We start from the raw sequence: 18,734 nt of genomic DNA, 5'->3' as shown, positions 1-18,734 counted from the left end.
GACCTGAAGGAGGTTTTCAATAAGACTCGTGCTTCCACCCTGCCTCCCCATCGACCCTATGACTGCTCCATTGACTTGTTCCCTGGGACCTCTCCCTCTAAGGGACATCTCTACTCCTTGTCTGGCCCCGAAAGGGAAACAATGAAGAAATACATTGACTCCTCCCTTGCTGCCGGGATAATTCGGCCTTCCTCCTCTCCGGCTGGAGCAGGCTTCTTCTTCGTCGACAAGAAGGATAAGACTCTTCGTCCATGTGTCGACTACAGAGGGCTAAATGACATTACCATAAAGAACAGGTACCCCCTTCCTCTTATCTCTTCAGCATTTGAACTATTACAGGATGCAAAGATTTTTACTAAACTTGATCTTCGAAATGCTTATCATTTGGTAAGGATAAGGGAGGGGGATGAATGGAAGACTGCTTTCAACACCCCTTGTGGCCATTACGAATACCTCGTAATGCCATTTGGATTAACCAATGCTCCAGCTGTTTTCCAGGCTCTGGTTAATGATGTTCTCCGTGACATGCTCAACCAGTTTGTTTTTGTCTACCTCGACGACATTCTCATCTTTTCTCCGGATGAGACGACCCACATCCAACATGTCCGCCAGGTGTTGCAGCGTCTCTTGGATAATCTACTCTTTGTGAAGGCAGAGAAGTGCGAGTTCCACGTCTCCACCGTCTCTTTCCTGGGATTTGTCATTTCGGAGAACAGCATTCAGATGGACCCAGCAAAGGTTAGTGCAGTCACTGAGTGGCCTACACCTTCCAATCAGAAACTCATGCAACGATTTTTGGGCTTTGCAAATTTCTACAGACGTTTCATCAGAAACTATAGTTCTGTGGCTGCCCCACTGCATGCTTTAACCTCCCCCAAGGTGAAGTTCCAATGGTCCCCCCTAGCAGAACAGGCTTTTCAGAGGCTTAAGAAGAGCTTCACTTCAGCCCCTATTCTCACACTTCCTGATCCACTTCAGCAGTTTGTGGTCGAAGTGGACGCTTCAGATGTGGGCGTTGGGGCAGTCATCTCTCAAAGGTCAAAGAAGGACAACAAGCTCCACCCCTGTGCTTTCCTGTCTCGGAAACTCTCCCCAGCCGAGAGAAACTATGATGTGGGTAACAGGGAGCTGTTGGCAATTAAGGTGGCTTTGGAGGAGTGGCGCCACTGGCTGGAGGGAACTGAGCACCCTTTCCTAGTCTGGACCGATCATAAGAACCTTCAGTACATCAGATCTGCAAGACGCCTCAACTCCAGACAAGCCAGGTGGGCCCTATTCTTTACCCGATTCAACTTCACCCTGTCATACCGTCCCGGTTCTAAGAACGCTAAAGCTGATGCTCTATCCCGCCTGTTTGATTCCGATCCAGCTCCTCGCACTCCCTCACTAATCATTCCCCCCTCTTGTGTAGTGGGGGCAGTCACATGGGACATTGAGGAGAGGGTCAGGCAGGCGAGTGCTAATGTTTTGGTTCCCGACGGTTGCCCACAGAACCGGTTGTTTGTTCCTGACCCTCTTCTCTCACAGGTCATCCACTGGGCACATACTTCCCTCCTCTCCTGCCATCCTGGTGTTCGCCGCACCATGTTCTTCATTAAGCAGCGGTTCTGGTGGCCCTCCATGGAGAGGTCGGTCAAGGAGTACGTGGCAGCCTGTTCAGTTTGTGCCCGGAACAAGACTTCCCGTCAGCCCCCTTCTGGTCTTCTGCGCCCGCTCCCAGTGCCACATCGCCCCTGGTCTGACATCTCGTTGGATTTCGTCACAGGGTTGCCGCCGTCTCAAGGTAACACCACTATTTTGACAATTGTGGATAGATTTTCGAAGATGGTCCACTTTGTCCCGCTGCCTAAATTGCCATCTGCCAGAGAGACAGCAGAGGCAGTGTTGTTCCATATTTTCCGTCTCCATGGTTTCCCTAGGGATGTTGTGTCAGACCGGGGCCCACAGTTTACCTCACAGTTTTGGAAGGCTTTCTGCTCACTCATCGGTGCCACAGTCAGCCTCTCTTCTGGACATCATCCGCAGTCTAACGGCCAGACGGAGCGGCTGAATCAGGAGCTTGAGACCTGTCTACGCTGCCTGGTGTCTCAGAACCCTGCCACGTGGAGCACGCATCTGATTTGGGTGGAGTACGCACACAACACTTTGCCTAGTTCTGCTACTGGTCTCTCACCTTTTCAGTGTGCCAATGGATACCAACCACTATTGTTCCCCGACCTGGAGAAGGAGGTCAGTGTTCCATCTGCACAAGCCCTCATCCGCCGATGTCATCGCACTTGGAGCCGGGCCCGCCAGGTGCTACTACGGAGTTCAGCCCGTTATAAAAGGATGGCCGATCGCCGACGTATCTCTGCTCCTGCCTACCAACCTGGACAAAGTGTGTGGCTCTCTACTCGAGACCTGCCCCTTCGAGTGGAGTCTCGCAAACTGGCTCCTCGTTTTGTGGGTCCCTTCCCGGTATCCAAGGTCATAAATCCTGTGGCAGTACGGCTTCGACTACCTCGATCCTTGAGGGCCTATCCTACATTCCATGTGTCACGCATCAAACCAGTTAAAGTGAGTCCACTGGTCCCCACCTCCAGACCCCCTCCACCCCCCCGGTTTATTGATGGTGGACCTGTATATACTGTGAAACGCCTCTTGGCAGTTCGACCTAGAGGCCGGGGACGTCAGTACCTGGTTGACTGGGAGGGCTACGGTCCTGAGGAGAGGTCATGGGTCTCCACCAGTAATGTCAGTAAGGACCTCATCCAAGACTTTCAACGTCAACATCCTGAACAACCTGGGACGTCAGGTGCCGTCCCTAGAGGGGGGGGTACTGTAAGGGTTTAGCCAGCATGCTGATGTTTTTGTTATTGTTCCTGTTCTCATTGTGTTTCTCTCATTTCAGTCTCAGCTTTCCTGCCCTTGATTGAACTCCACCTGCTTCCCTTCCCTAATTAGCCTCACCTGTGCCCCATTATCATCTCTCCCTCTGTCTATTTAGTCTGCATCCACAGTCCCTTCAGTGCCAGTTCGTCTTTGTTATTCCTAGCGTTCCAGCAGTGTTTTTCTAGTATCTGATTCCCGTGTACCGAACCTTGGATATAAAGACCTTTTTGCATCCTAATCCTCTGTCTCCAAGTCGTGCTATTGAGTCCTCCACTTGTGTTCATTCAGTCGTTACAGTTAAGGGACGGGCGGAGGAAGTTGATGTTGCGTAGATGAAAATAGGCAGACCGAGTGATATTACTGATGTGAGATTTGAATGAAAGTGTGCTGTCGAGGATGACACCCAGACTCTTAACCTGAGGGGAGGGGGAGACTGAAGAGTTGTCTATTGTAATGGAGAAACTGTCAGGTTTGGTTAGGGTGGATTTTGTGCCAATGAGGAGAACCTCTGTTTTATTATCGTTAAGTTTGAGAAAGTTAGAGGAAAACCAGGATTTGATTTCCTGTAAGCAGTCAGACAGGGAGGATGGTGGTTGGTTTGGAGGACAAGTAGAGCTGGGTGTCATCCGCGTAGCAATGAAAGTGAATGTTGTGTTAGCGGAAGATATTGTCAAGAGGAAGTAAATAGATGATAAAAAGAAGAGGCCCCAGGACAGAGCCCTGGGGAACACCGGTCGTGACTGGAAGTGGCTGTGATTTGAAGGTTTTGAGTTGGATGAACTGAGTGTGGCCAGAGAGATATGATTTAAACCAGAGGAGGGGTGTGTCAGTAATCCCGATGGAGGTCAGTCTCTCAATGAGGATGCTGTGGGAAATGGTGTCAAAAGCTGCACTAAGATCAAGGAGGATGAGGATAGTTAATTGTCCGGAGTCAGCTGCCATGAGGAGGTCGTTAGTGATTTTCACCAGTGCTGTTTCTGTGCTGTGATGGGGGCGGAAACCAGATAGAAATTGTTCGTACAGGTTATTGTCAGACAAGTGGGTGTGTATTTGGGAAAGAAACAGACCAGGTTTTTAAAGGAGACAGGGTATTGAGCAGTTTATGAAGATTGTTATTGTAATGAGAAACCAGTTCATCAGGCGGGGATGAACAATTTATGGATGGGAGGTTCTCAATGCCACTGGAGAGTGTAGTTACATTAATATCCTTGATGTTGCGGAAGGAAATAACACGTGACAGATTTGGTTTGGACAGTGTTAAGGTGACAGTAAAGGATATTAATGAGTGATCAGAAATTGGAAGATCAGTTGCAGCACATTTAAGAGGAGTGACACACAACATGGAGGTCAAAGGGGATTCATTTGGTATTGGAACTAGCCTCAAGTGGCCATTCAATTAACTGCAATTTTGTTTTCCCACTTCCGCGTTATCTTCATTTTTCAGCACAAGAAGATGCTGTTTGGCTACAACATACAAGACACGCAAAGTATGTGCAATGCATATTTACTGGTCAAACGTTTCAATCTACTAAGTATTACTCACACAAATAATACAGTGTGCATAAAGTATACATTTTACATCTCTTGATTTAATGGGGGGCTTATAGTGCAGACAGGTAAAAGTAAAGCAGAGGGACCTTTTCTGCTTCATCGGGATGTCACAGTGGGGTGCTCTGGTTCAAAAGTAGGTACTCTTAAGGCCCTGACACACCAGGCCGATTTCGGCCATTTTCGTTAGTCGGAAGACGAAGCGTGTCCTGTCGCCCAAACTCAATTTGGTGTGTCCCGCACCGTCGGCCGTGACACGCCTAATTTGGACTACCTGACCCAATGCATGGCCGATTCAACATGTTGAATCGGCCATGCATCGGGTCGGACCAGTCGGACCAAGTCGGACCAAGCAATCACTCTGATTGGCTGTTTAGCTAGCGAATCAGTGCATGAGAAGAGAAACGGAAGTGAGGGACGTAAACAAACGATTTAAGAAGGCACACACAGACTGCTATTCATTTTCATCTCGTCATGGCGATCTGTAATGACGGAAACGAATACCTGCTTCAGGAGAGGCCAGCTCTGTACGACATCACAGAGAAAAGGTACTCGAACCGAGTAGTGAAAACCGGACTCTGGCGAGAGATTGAAACGCAACTTGGTTTCTCGGGTAAGATTATCTTTTTCATCAATTGAGCTCTTTAGCAGATACTGTTGGCTTTTTTTGTTTGCCAGCGTACAGTGACGTTAACGTGAAATGTAATTTGTTATTTCAACCTTGTGTTTTGTTGTTATCTTGTTGCTAGCTGTGCAGTTTGGCACTGCATATAGACATGAATTGGACATGCTAACTAGCCACAATGCTTACATCGTTTATTTGTGTGCTTCAGAGAAAGAGCTGAGGAAGAATTGGGATTCTATGAAAACCCAGTACACCCGGTACAGGAAACTAGTTGTGGAGCACAAAGGACTGGCAGACAGCAGTGGATCATAACCAGGCTGCCGTTTTTAGAGCCCTACAAAAGAAGGAAGGAGAACTTCGAACCTCACCATCACAGTAACTATTTTATTTGTTGACTACAAATAAGTGTTTCTTGCTTCTTTCATTTACAAAAACATTATGTTCATTCATTTGGTGGTTACAGTGTTAAATATAACAATAACAATCCAATACACTTTATTTATATAGCACAGTTTAAAATCAGAGGGTTTGCCAAAGTGCTTCACAATGAACATAACATTATAATAAAATATAATATTACAGGAATAGATAAAAAATAATATATAATAACAGAATAATATATATATTGTATTATAATTATTGATGTGCTCATCACCTTAATGTTGCAGCTGGTAAAGGAGGAGCTAATTGAAATTACATGATATACTGCTGGGTAGCTTATGAAATTCACCATGGGATCAATAATGCTTTTATCTTAACCTATAATAATACATGATAAAATATGTCTTGATTATATTTTGTAGTGTTCTGAATCTTCTAGAAGTATGTCTTTAGCATCTGAATAGAGCATCACAATGTGTCTACAATGTACTTCTCACACTTGACCACACCCCAAACTAATGGCACACACATTTCAGGGTATTGTTTTGTTATAAATAAAATAACCCAATAAAAAGAATTGTTAAATAATAGTGAAGTCACGTTGTAATAACAATAACTCATCTCTCTAGGTTTTTCTTTTTGAGCTTTGCTAAAAGCCACTGTGTCAAGTGTCCATTTTTATTTCTTATTATACATCCATGATCAGTGACCATGTATGTATAATAAGAACTGGATACAGCGTGGGAGGCGGGGCCTCATTCATTCCTATGAGAGTTTCTCAATGGGGCATGATGACAAAATGGCCCAACTTTTGAGAGAGCGAAACGTCACAGATTACCCGGCATGCCTGAGAAGTACCCGTATGTGCACTCATAGAGAATGCGCAACTTTAACCACGCCGCCCAAAAGGCTCGTTCACATTAAGCATGTGAATTTGCGTACACGTAACAGCATCACGCGTTCATGACAGCATGGTACTGGATTTATATTAACGAGGCGGCAGTTAGCAGCTAGCAGCTAGCTAGTAAATTATGCTAAATTACACACATAGACTGTATATATAAACACATCAATCGTTATGTACTTTTATATTACGCTGACATCAGGATCTAGTGATATCCAAGCAACAGAGCTTCATTTAGCATGATACTTGTGTGGGTTGTACATGAAACCACTTGGTAATATATTAAAATGTATATGTTGAAGCCTGTTATGATCAATTGTGAGTTAAAACTTTATCTAAAAAGTAAAGCTGATGATGGATTACTGTGGTGGAGTTAAAATAACAATAGCCTATTTCTTTTTTAAATGTGATGGAGTAAAAGGATAGTAACTGTGATTATTCATGTTAAGTAGCCCACAAGTAACTAAAACAATTGCAAGTGCAATAAGAAGCTACAGGAACGTTAATCTACGTCGGTAATATTAACTTTATTTAATACAACATTTACGGTACAAGATTTACATCATACAGCCCATGTAGTATAACATTTTACAAATGATGAAGTGCAGCAAACATGTGCAATATATCCATTATTACAGCTCCGTGGGCTGGCAGTAAGGCGATATGGTCCGTTGTTATTGTGCATCCATGGGTAAAGAGAAACTCATGTAGTGCTGAACACGTAACATGAACGTGCCGGGCGGCGCGGTCCCGTGGATTAGATGCGCGTTCATAATGCCGAGGGAAATAACTCTCAGAATAACGTTATTAGCACATTTTTACAACTCGAGGAACGAATGTTTTTAATAAGGGCTATACAAGTGTTCATACTGGGTAGTTTATTTAGTTTAAAAAAAATTATCCAACGAGTTACAGACCACTCTTTCCCAATGTAAGTCAATGGGAAAAAGTGTTTCCGGGCCCAGCAACCTAAAGGAAGTGTAGTACCGCCGTTTGACCAGCACAAATATTCTCATCAGACTTCTCGACTCCGGCGCACTTTCTGGGGGCTTGGTAGTGACAGTTTGTTTATATCACGGTCTGTTCTTCTTCTCTGTCTTCCGGTTGTTGCCTCTTTTGAATAACGAATACACACTACCGCCGCCTGCTGGTAAGGAGAGTTATTGCCACTCACGCACTGAAGTCTTTGCGGTGTGTTCCTGTGCGACACATGGCCAAGACGCAGGAGAACACCGCGAGGCAACAGCCGGCATCGGCGAGTCCTCTGGTGACTGCTTGGTGTGTCATGGCCTTTAGACCTTTTTGTGAAGTACCTTCGTGTAGCAGCCTTTGTGGTTTTAGGAGGATGTAACTCTGTTTGCAAACTTACATAAGGCGCATTCACACTGCGGTACTTTTCCCACAAAGGTTCATGCGAACTTAGTTCATGATCGCGTTCACACCAAAAAGAGCCGGTACTAAAATTAGTTCATGCGAACCTTTTTACCCCCTCGAAAGTCCCTGCTAGAGAGCAGGGACTTTCGAGCAGCTCTTTTGTGAGAAAAGAGCTATATTTCTGATTGGCTGGGCGGATTGCAAACCACGCCCCGTAAAACTCCCAAAAAGTTTTGTGAAGCCGCCATTTTTTATCCTGGCATTAGCATTATTAGCATTAGCGCAGCGCAGAAACGCAGAGAGACTAACTTATGGCAACACAAAATAAAACATGGGAGCTGTGGAGATGAGGAGGTGTCGGCGTTCTGGCGATTTACTCGGAAGGCTTCAGTAGAAGCTGCTGGGACTCCCAGCAGCTTCTACTGAAGCCAGTCCCCAACTCCGGGGACTTCCGGCCGGGGACTTTGGGCGGCAGTATACGCCGTGAAGTGGTTGCGGCCTGCCAGTAAACCCAAAGCAGAAGAAGAAGTGACGTCAGCGGCTTCATTTGCCTAATCCACCCCCAGGGACTTTTTCCGGTGTGAACGCGATCTGTACTTAGTTCATGCGAACTAAAGAGTTCGCATGAACTAAGTTCGCATGAACTAAGTTCGCATGAACCTTTGTGGGAAAAGTACCGCAGTGTGAATGCGCCTATAGATGCTCCTTAAAAGATCACTTGCAGTGCAATTACATTAATAGGAAGAATGTTTATCAGGTCACATTAAAACTACAAATAATTGTGTAATTAATTATATTTTGTTTGGATTATTGCTGATTATAGGTATTAACAAGTATTTGAAGCAATTCGTTTCATATAAAAGGCATGGCTACAATAAAAAAAATGTTGATGTCTCAATTATTAATAAGACCTCCTACATAAAAAAGCCCATGGCAGAAGAGTTTATTTTCGAACAACTTCAATAATCCCTAATAGATATACATTAGATTATTATACAATTGCTTTATTGTCAATTTATATTTTCCACATACTGTACGTCTGACCCATGTAAACACAGGAACAGTATATGTGAATAATTTGGTAACTTGACACTTTTGTCCAATATGCATTACATTTCTCACATAAACATATATTGGGGCAACATGAATTTCTGTGTCTCAATCCAAGTAAATACCATTCAATTTAAAGTAACACCAAACCTGTTGTATTAACTTAGCCAAGCCGAAGCCTAAAGCACATCTGCAACTAACTTGTTACCCTTTCATATTATATTCACAGCACTACTATGGTGAACACTATGTGTACACGCAGTTTATTCTCCATGATTTTAAATATGATACTAAGATAAAGAGCTATTGTGTTCTTCATGTACCTTTCACCAAGTGAATCTTCTCAAGAACCAAACTTGATACTATAGATGGCAGTGAACATGTGATCAAGTTTTTTTAAAGTAGGATGTACAATGTCACTTCAGGCTGGCCAATGAAACGCAGTCTTGTGTCTTAAGAGTGAACAAGGTTTCAAGATAATTTTCACTCAACTCAAGAATTCGAACAAGATGACGTCTCCAAAGTTGGTCTTATATCTGACGTGTTTGTTCTTGGAAAAAATCGGTGAGTTGTATTTTAATGCAGCTTTTTCTTTTCAGCAACTTTTCATTGAAATGCTTTCAATATGTTTTAATGTAAACTACAGTACTTGCTGAATTCATCCAATCTTATTAATTGTGTATTTATTTCACTCTTATTTCAGCTCAGACGACTGATCTGAAACTATCTTCACGTGTTCGTCAAGATAAACGTTTTATATCAGCTAAGGTTGGAGCAAATGTGACTTTGCCATGCTACTATAAAGCTGGTGATACAAGTTGGATTTACTGGTACAAACAAACTCTGGGACAGAAACTGAGGCTCATCTCTTCCGTCTATCTGTATGATGCAAGACCCACTTTTTATGATGAATTCAACAACAAGTCACGCTTCACACTGGATAGAGGAAATAGTACAAATCAGTTGACAATTTCAAATGTGCACATTTCCGACTCAGCTACCTACTACTGCGCAATTTTCTCCAAATTTGTCTTCGATTTTGCGGAAGGCTCTTTTATCGATGTTAAGGGTTCAGGTTTGAACATCCCACCTTCAGTCCATCAGTCAGCATCTGAGATCATCCAGTCAGGAGACTCTGTGACTCTGAACTGTACAGTGCACACTGGCAGCTGTGATGGAGAACACAGTGTTTACTGGTTCAAAAACTCTGAGGACTCTCCAGGACTCATTTACACCCGTGGAGGCAGGAATGATCAGTGTGAGAGGAAACCCAACACACATACACACACCTGTGTGTACAACCTGCCAATGGAGAGCCTGCATCCTTCTCATGCTGGGACCTACTACTGTGCTGTCGCCTCATGTGGACACATACTGTTTGGAAACGGGACCAAGCTCGACTTTGAAGGTAAACTATTTACTAGATTATTTAATGAAGAGTACATTATGGCCAAGTGCGATTTAAAATGAACAACAAGATAAAAGCTGACCGTTCCGTTTTTGGTGTTTACTCTCTACAGATGAGGTCGACTCTCTTGTGTATTTCTTGAGTGGAGCTTTAGCGTTCAACTCCATTCTGGTTGTTTTACTGGCTTTCTTAGTGTACAAGATGAAAAAGAGAAACAACTGTCAATCAACAGGTAACTTCAACCTATTGTTTTTTTCTTCCAGAAGCTTGCATTCACTCAATACAACTCTTTACTGAATAATGTTTCTCCATGTTACCAATCAGAGTCTGAAGCAAGATTATCTACAGCAAATACAGAGGTGAAAATGATCTCATAAATTAAAAATGTTATCGCAGAATTTTCTTCTATTCAAGATCCTGATCCATTTCTTCATATTTTGTTGACAGGGTCTCCGGAACACAGACAGCCTCCATTATGCTGCTGTAAGTGTCCATGTGCCCAACAGATCAAGACGACAGAGGAACATCCCCAATGATGAATGTGTGTACTCTAGTGTCAAGCTGTAGACAAACCATGTTTCATTACTTATGTTAAACAACATTGGATTTAGTCATGTTTTAAAAGTAATACAGTAATGTATAAGTAATGAAGAGATACATTTGTGTACATCTTATTGGTTTGCAGTGTAAAAGATGCAGCCAAGAACGTATTTACATCTCATGAATTATCCCCCATGCCAAAAGTCCTGATGCCCCTCATGTAGTATGCCGGATTGACAAGACCGCTTTTCACAGCTTGGCGATGTAGTTAATATTGGACGGTTTTTGATGATACAAACAAGATTTCCTTAAGCCCTTAAAAACGTTGCCATATGAACATATGATTGTGTATACTAATCATACCTTAGTTTCATTCATACATATTTTGGACAACGCAATAATTGTGTGCATTCTTATGTCCTTTGTATGTCATGTCATGATCACAAGGGGCTAATTTATTAAATGAACTGTTTGATCATGAGACAAATATATAATGAGCATGTGTGTTCACTTCCTCAAAGGCCATATCTCAGTTTTAAACAATCTTCAGAACAACTTTTATACATTTTTAGATTTTTCTAAACCCCAAAAAACGAATTGTGTATATTTCAAAAGAGTGCGGGCGGAACTTTGACGTTCATTCTCAGAACCATACCTCAATGAAAATCTAAAAGCTATAGTGGAATTAAAACTACAAAAGGAGTTCAGTTATACATGAGATTGATCGACAAAACAGTCTGAACAGAAAAGAAGAACTTAAATACAAACTAATCAGATGAGGGGGTGAAGTGCAGGTGGACAGAAAGTCAGGTTTCTGCAGGGTTAATATGGGACAGGTGAAACTAATAAGGCCAATCAAAACAGCTTTGGAAACAGAGAAGAAGCCGATTGGCTGGAAAGACTAATAAGGCTGATTCAAAGCAGGTACGAAGATGGGCAAAGGCAGCACAGGAACACCTACGGAAAAACACAAGACAGGAAGTCAAACCAGGAATTTATTTTTTTCAAAATAAAATAGGGAAAAACGAAAAAAAAAAAAAGGATCATTGCAGTTCTAATACTGAAAGCAAGTTTGATTCGCTTGATATAAAACAAGAAGATATATTAAATTATGCAATTTACCATTTATACTGAATTATGAAGATAATCTACACCAGATCACACAATAGTTTAGCTTTCCTTTAATCAATAAAACTGTCTTAAAGTAACGGTATACGCACATTGGCACTACATAAATCCAATATAAATATAGTTAACTCAGTTGGTGCTTTGAAGATTTGTTTGAAGTCCTACACAATTAACATCATTTGATAGAAATTAAGTGTCTATTCCTCTTAGACCTGTTCCCGCCCATACTTTTTGCATTGTATCTCTTTCAGTGTTTTTTTTTTTTACATTTTGTGGTTTTCAGCAGGATGTAACTCTGTCTGCACTCGGTACATCTTAAGCCTAAGACCACTCTAGCAAAGGTCCTTGATCGAAAAATCATTATACATAATTATATTTCAAATGAAAATCATTACATCCAATGCCAAGAAATTCTCCCACCGTGTCAATGTTTTAAAAATACATATTTTTTACTACAGTTTATGTAGCAGTGAACACATTTCCTAAGTAGGACATACAGTACGGTACACAGTCACTTCAGATTGGCCAATCACACCTAGCTTAGTCTTTTAAGAGGAGTGGCATGATTGACATTCTTTTCATTTCACACATGAAATTGAACATGGTGGCGTTTCCATTGTTTGCTCTCTTTTGCACCCGTCTGTGCTTGGGGATAATGGGTGAGTTGTATTTATTTCTACTGAAACGTGCTCGCTTACAAATATTCATCATTTTAGAAAATGAAGTGATTATGCTTAAGATTCTCACATTAAATTACTACATTTGTCTCGTTTCATTTCAGCCGAGACGACTAACCGGACATTGTCCACATCTGTCCGTGAAGACAGAGGTTTTGTATCAGCTAAAACAGGGGAGAACTTGACTTTGCCATGTTTCTATGAAGGCATTGTTGCTGCAAGGCTTTACTGGTATAAGCAAACTGTTGGGCAGAAACCAAATCTCATCTCTACATTCTATATGTATAACAAAAACATAGATTTCTATGGTGAATTTGACAACAATTCACGCTTCACACTGAATACTGAAAAAGGGAAAGGTAAAAACCACTTGACCATCACAAACTTGCGCGTATCAGACTCCGGTACTTATTTCTGCATAAATTGCTATCTATACACGTTAGAAATTTCCCAGAGCACTCTAGTCAACGTTAAGGGTTCAGATCTGACAGCTTTAGTCCATCAGTCAGCATCTGAGACTGTCCAGTCAGGAGACTCTGTGACTCTGAACTGTACAGTTCTCACTGGCAGCTGTGATGGAGAACACAGTGTTTACTGGTTCAAACACTCTGAGCACTCTCCAGGACTCATTTACACCCATGGAGGCAGGAATGATCAGTGTGAGAGGAAACCCAACACACAGACACACACCTGTGTGTACAACCTGCCAATGGAGAGCCTGCATCCTTCTCATGCTGGAACCTACTACTGTGCTGTCGCCTCATGTGGACACATACTGTTTGGAGACGGGACCAAGCTGGACTTTGAGGGTAAGTAACTTTCTAGCAGAGGTTGTTGCAGTTGTTTGGTACTGTCTTACCCCTAGATTCCACCGGGTCCCTCTGTGGCACGTTACGGCTACGCCGCGGTTTTGGTCCGGCCTCCTCCGGCGTCATACCCTACCAGGCGCGTTTCAGAAGCGGAGCGTCTTGCCTGCCGGCTCGCAGTTTTTGTTGATTTGGGCATATTTCCTGGACAGGCTACTTTTTACAGACAAAGTTAATAATAATTGTAATATCCCAGTTATAACGACATGAATCAAAGATGTGTTGCTGTATTTTAGTGGTGAAAAAATGCATTCATCATCATAACTATTCTATATATAATTTACACAGTGCCTGTAAACCGGAGGAGAACGCTGGCATTTCTCCTCCTACTTGAAAGACTGCGGAGGGATAGGGTCTGCAAAATGAGAGTGTGTGTGTGTGTGTGTATATATATATATATATATATACACACACACATATATAGTATATGCTCTGAACGTTCGACTTCCTGCCTGCCCGACATTACGTTACGGCTGCGTCGCGTCAAAAATAGGATTCATCCTAATTTTAGAGGAGCCCTGCGCCGAGACGCTTCTGGGACGCTTCTGACGCAGACGGACCCGGTGGAATCTAGGGGTTACCAAACTTTGGATAAAAACCTACTGAAAGCTCTGTTTCTCTCGACAGCTGGCGTGGACTCTGGTTTCTTGGTGCATTTCTCCAGTATAGCTTTGACATTCACCACCATCCTGAGTGTTTTACTGGCTTTCTTAGTGTGCATGATGAACAAGAAAAACAGCTGCCAATCCACAGGTAACTTGAACGGTTTGTATCTTATGGCTTGATTTTGCAGAATTTGGCCTTTGATTAAAAATAACCATTTCTGTTTTGTCCAGTTCCGTCCACAGCAGAAGCCGAGGTGAGTAAAATCAGTTGACCATAAATAACTGCTAAATTACCATTTAAACACCCTATTCCTTCCAAATAATTTTCCTAGAAATAGTTTTTATATTTTGCAGGATCACAATAATTATCTACTTATATATATATTGTGTTGCAGGAGTACCAACGTGGAGAAAAGATCTACTATGCTGCTTTAGGTGTGAACATGAAAAACAGATCAAGAAGGCAGAGGGATCCAACCTGGAGTGAATGTGTGTATTACAGCGTAAAGCAGTAGAACCTGACATGGTGCAATTTGTACTTTTGAGTAAAACATGTGTTTTTGTTTTATCTTCCTTGTGGTCCGCAGCTAAAGAAAAATCTATTCTTTGTTGATGTACATTTTAGCATAGTATTTTTCCACCTTGTGGTCGAAACAGGATATCTCCGCAACATTCTTTCAAATAAAGCATATATCTAAAGATATATGCTTTTTTTAGTACTTGTGAATACATGTATGACTTAACCTGTAGCCTAGATTTAGAAGCTAGGATGCTGTATCATGATCTGATCATCGATGCTGATCATCTTGTTATTTGTATTATCATTGTTTTTTACCAAATCAAATGTGTAATTTTGTTTGTGCAATTTCTGTCATTAATCCAATAAACATCAACATTTGGAACGATACTGTGTGTGTCTTCTTGTTGAATCCAACAGCTTTTCTTCGCAGTAGCACCGTTTTTTTTAGAAAACTTGGGTTTTTTAGAAAACTCAAGTCATACAGGTGAATTATTTGAACGTTTTGTACAGTTGCCATATAGTGGGAAACTAGCTATATGGACCAAACCCTTTTAAACTAGGCTGGAAACAAGTTTCTCTTGGTTGTAATGTTGAGCATTTTAACATGAAGGTCATTGGGGATTGACTTGCTTTTGAAGCCTGCGTAAAGTGGCCATTCAATGAACTGCAGATTTGTTACACTTCTGTGTTAGCTTTATTTTTCAGCAACCCAGGTTTCATTTGGCTACGACTTACATAACTTGCAAATAACTGGCACAGTCAGCTAGATCATTCAGTAAATTACATACTCATCATTAGCTGTTTTGGAAAGCTAAACGTGCAATACACTTGCTAACTTCTTAAATATATCAAAGTGGTAGAGAATGTGGTATCTCCCTATAACAAGAAATGGTGGAAATGTGAACATATAGCCTACAAGTGAGTGAAAGAGTGAATGCATATTTTAAGCCAACCGTTTTTAATCTGGCCATTTGGCTAAGTATTATAAATCTCAATAGAGCTCATATATAATATAAAATGAGAGGCCAGCTAACAGCATTGTTTTTTTCGCTTCAGTTAAGGGGGTGGGGGGCTGTGGGCACACAAAGGTTAGTAACAGGAAGTGTTCTGCTTTAATGCGTCACAGTGGTCCGTTCTGGTGCAGACACAAAACATAGACAGATAAACTCAACAGTCAGTATCTTTTTTTGTGTGTTGTCTCTCTTAGTACAGCAGCGTTTGTGGTTTTGAGCAGGATGTAAGGGTGTTTGCTTTCTCACATAGATGATACTTAATTGAGAGACCACGTGCAGTCCTATTTCAAAAGTAGAATACTTGTTAGGTCACATTTAACAATACGGAAACTACTAATACTTAGAGGTCCGGTTAAAAGTCCTTTTGGTTTGAATATATTGGTGATACATACTGTATATAAACAGGAATGAATCCATTAGTCTCATATGGATGCATTGAATTAAATCAATGTCTCCCTTTGTATGGCTCCATTATCACTGAGACATGTGGCCATTTAAATAGGCCTATGGAAGGAACAGTGTTTCTTTTTGACTTGCTTCAATAATCACCTTTTGTTATAATCTTAATGTTTTAACTAACAAAACCCATCATGGAGCCAATACAAATTTATTTCATTGTTTTATTGACTTTCCACTGTATATGTTCCACATACCTCTGGCCCAGTGTAGTATTTTAGAGTCATTTGTATCCAATATTGCTTTGATATTCTCATAAACTTACAAGAGGGGTAATATGGATTTCTGGGTCTTAAAATACCATCCATTTGGATGATTAATGGCAAACCTGTCGTACTAACCAAGCTATAGCAAAAGCCTCAAAGAACAATATATATATATATATATATATATATATATATATATGTCATCCACAAATGCAGTTGGGGTAATTTCTTTCCCATTTGTTAAAATTGTTGTGCCAGCTTCCTGTGCCATTTAGGTTAAAATTGTCCAAGAATAATTTTCTATTGATTTTAGAATTGGTAATCAATGTGAAAACAGAAAAGTGCAGTCCATATCATGTACTGTACATGCAACGTGAACTGAAACAACTGCAATTCTGAAATGTATAAAACATATCCTTTTTAAAATTCAAGAAATGTAAGTCCATGAGATAAGGTTCTACAAAATGACTTGGAAGATCATATTCTCTTTGGAGAGAGACTTAAAAAGACATGGTCAATCCATTAATATTATAGGTAATTATACTGTAGATAGAGATTTATATGTATTATATGTAATGCCAACATGAGAAAATATTTTATATACTTTCTCAAATTTGATCATATTTAAGCAACAAATTGACTCTGTAGGTGGCAGTAAACCTGTGACCATGTTTCCTTTACGGGACATAGTTTAAAGTGTCACCTCTGATTGGCCAAACAGATTCAGTGATGTTTCTTAAGAGTGGAGAGAGCATCGAGATGTGCATCATTCAACGCGGCAACACGATGACATCTCATGTGATCATGTTATATTTCGGATTTCTAATCTTGTGGAATACTGGTGAGTTGTATTTTTGTGGTACAACATTGTATCTTTTATATCCCCATGATATTGGTCCAAATCATTGTTGTGTGTCAAGTTTATTTTTCAATACTTCTGCATTTGATTTGTCTCTCCTATCTCTTCAGCTCAGATGACGGAGCTGAAATTATCTGTTCGTCAAGAGAGTGGTATTCTATCATTTAAAACTGGGGACGAGCTTACTTTGAAATGTTTCCATGGCAGTAATGTTGACACAAGATTTTACTGGTACAAGCAAACTGTGGGACAGAAACCAAGGCTTATCTCAACCTACTACAAGTACGAACTAAATGGAACATTTCACGATGAATTCAAGAATCCACGTTTCGCGTTGGATACGGGAAAAGGAAAAAATCACCTGAAGATAAGAGATGTGCACATTTCAGACTCAGCCACTTACTACTGCGCAAATAGCCATTCTTACCAGTTTGAATTCAGGGAGGGAATTACAGTCGATGTAAAAGGTTCAGATTTGAGCATCTCGTTTTTAGTCCATCAGTCAGCATCTGACATCATCCAGCCAGGAGACTCTGTGACTCTGAACTGTACAGTGCACACTGGCAGCTGTGATGGAGAACACAGTGTTTACTGGTTCAAAAACTCTGAAGACTCTGTTCCAGGACTCCTTTACACCCGTGGAGGCAGTCAGTGTGAGAGGAAACCCAACACACATACACACACCTGTGTGTACAACCTGCCAAAAAGCGTGAATCTTTCTCATGCTGGGACCTACTACTGTCCTGTTGCCGCATGTGGACACATACTGTTTGGAAACGGGACCATGCTGAACTTTGAAGGTAAGTCACTCTATTGGAGGGTTTTTCCTTGAAGTCCTTAAAGCTTTGTAATGTGTCCTGATGTCTGACTCTCTACAGATAAGGTGGATTTTCTTATCTTGGTGTATTCCTTGAGTGGAGCGTTGGCATTCACTCTCATTGTGATCGTCTTACTGGTTTTCTTACTGTGCATGATGAGCAAGAGAAACGGCTGCAAATGTACAGGTACTGTAACTAATACTTTTTAGACTGCGCTTATAATGTGTACCCATTCAACACAACATTAGAGTGAAATATATTTTTATTATTTTCAGTGTCTCATGCAAGAGTTCCAGCTCCCTCCACAACAAATGCAGAGGTATCTTATGTTTGATCAACTTTTACCGTTGAAACCTTTTTATGAACACAGTCTTTGTTTTAAGTATAATTGTGTGGTTTATGTTTTGTTATTAGAGTGACCAAAATGAAGTGACCATCCATTACTCAACTGTAAGGGAACATAAGGTCAACCGATCCAGGAGACAAAGGAACGGCACCAAGACTGAATGCGTGTACTCAAGTATTAAGTAGTCCAACTGTACGTGTTTTATATTTGTTCCTGTTCAAAAGACAAATAAAGGTCTTCTAAGGATTTCTAAGCAAGCCCAAAAATTTGACTGGATTAACTTCTTTTTTAATCTAACATTAGAGGAGGGACATACCATTTTAAATAAACGCATCAACCCAATGGTGCCCCAACTTGTGGACAGCCACAATACCAACATTGGTTTGTCTGGACATGTTCGTCCACCAGAAAGACACCTCCAAATTCAACAATTATCTTGCATTGAGGTTCCGGTTTTCCATGACTGTGACACGCAGTATGTGATGGGTCTGTGTCTAAGTACTTAAGAGTATCTTCAAAAGTTTACAATATATGCTTCA

At 41.3% G+C, this 18,734-nt stretch overlaps 3 protein-coding genes across 4 annotated transcripts; all 3 read left to right on the top strand.

Moving 5' to 3' along the window:
- The first annotated feature begins 9,257 nt into the window (after positions 1-9,257).
- LOC117463808 (uncharacterized) lies at positions 9,258-11,652 on the top strand. The gene is made up of 5 exons (XM_034106271.1): positions 9,258-9,317; positions 9,457-10,161; positions 10,274-10,393; positions 10,486-10,520; positions 10,609-11,652. Exons 1-5 carry the CDS (start codon positions 9,263-9,265, stop codon positions 10,726-10,728), a joined length of 1,035 nt encoding a protein of 344 aa, XP_033962162.1. The 5' UTR covers positions 9,258-9,262; the 3' UTR covers positions 10,729-11,652.
- Positions 11,653-12,424: 772 nt separating this feature from the next.
- LOC117463752 (uncharacterized) lies at positions 12,425-14,871 on the top strand. 2 transcript variants are annotated; one of them, XM_034106162.1, is made up of 5 exons: positions 12,425-12,488; positions 12,611-13,315; positions 14,000-14,125; positions 14,209-14,231; positions 14,373-14,871. In XM_034106162.1, exons 1-5 carry the CDS (start codon positions 12,431-12,433, stop codon positions 14,490-14,492), a joined length of 1,032 nt encoding a protein of 343 aa, XP_033962053.1. In that variant the 5' UTR covers positions 12,425-12,430; the 3' UTR covers positions 14,493-14,871. The 2 variants fall into 2 exon arrangements, with proteins under 2 accessions (XP_033962053.1, XP_033962054.1); XM_034106163.1 differs by lacking the exon at positions 14,209-14,231.
- Positions 14,872-16,899: 2,028 nt separating this feature from the next.
- Positions 16,900-18,447, top strand: LOC117463814 (uncharacterized). Its single transcript, XM_034106281.1, has 5 exons — positions 16,900-17,013; positions 17,142-17,831; positions 17,910-18,035; positions 18,125-18,168; positions 18,264-18,447. The coding sequence occupies exons 1-5, from the start codon at positions 16,902-16,904 to the stop codon at positions 18,378-18,380; spliced, it is 1,089 nt and encodes a 362-aa protein (XP_033962172.1). The 5' UTR covers positions 16,900-16,901; the 3' UTR covers positions 18,381-18,447.
- Positions 18,448-18,734: the final 287 nt, after the last annotated feature.

This window comes from Pseudochaenichthys georgianus, chromosome 18 (assembly GCF_902827115.2).
Source record: "Pseudochaenichthys georgianus chromosome 18, fPseGeo1.2, whole genome shotgun sequence".
NCBI lineage: Eukaryota > Metazoa > Chordata > Actinopteri > Perciformes > Channichthyidae > Pseudochaenichthys > Pseudochaenichthys georgianus.
This window is presented reverse-complemented; position numbering and strand designations above follow the sequence as displayed.

What these genes read in the sequence shown, in the direction of transcription:
- LOC117463808 (XM_034106271.1), top strand. Translation starts at nt 9,263, where the DNA reads ATGACGTCTCCAAAGTTGGTCTTATATCTGACGTGTTTGTTCTTGGAA. An exon ending in TTTGTTCTTGGAAAAAATCG is followed by an intron (nt 9,318 to 9,456) that starts GTGAGTTGTATT and finishes CTCTTATTTCAG; the next exon opens with CTCAGACGACTGATCTGAAA. An exon ending in AAACAACTGTCAATCAACAG is followed by an intron (nt 10,394 to 10,485) that starts GTAACTTCAACC and finishes GTTACCAATCAG; the next exon opens with AGTCTGAAGCAAGATTATCT.
- LOC117463752 (XM_034106162.1), top strand. Translation starts at nt 12,431, where the DNA reads ATGGTGGCGTTTCCATTGTTTGCTCTCTTTTGCACCCGTCTGTGCTTG. An exon ending in TCTGTGCTTGGGGATAATGG is followed by an intron (nt 12,489 to 12,610) that starts GTGAGTTGTATT and finishes GTTTCATTTCAG; the next exon opens with CCGAGACGACTAACCGGACA. An exon ending in GACCAAGCTGGACTTTGAGG is followed by an intron (nt 13,316 to 13,999) that starts GTAAGTAACTTT and finishes TTCTCTCGACAG; the next exon opens with CTGGCGTGGACTCTGGTTTC.
- LOC117463814 (XM_034106281.1), top strand. Translation starts at nt 16,902, where the DNA reads ATGTTTCTTAAGAGTGGAGAGAGCATCGAGATGTGCATCATTCAACGC. An exon ending in TCTAATCTTGTGGAATACTG is followed by an intron (nt 17,014 to 17,141) that starts GTGAGTTGTATT and finishes CTATCTCTTCAG; the next exon opens with CTCAGATGACGGAGCTGAAA. An exon ending in AAACGGCTGCAAATGTACAG is followed by an intron (nt 18,036 to 18,124) that starts GTACTGTAACTA and finishes TATTATTTTCAG; the next exon opens with TGTCTCATGCAAGAGTTCCA.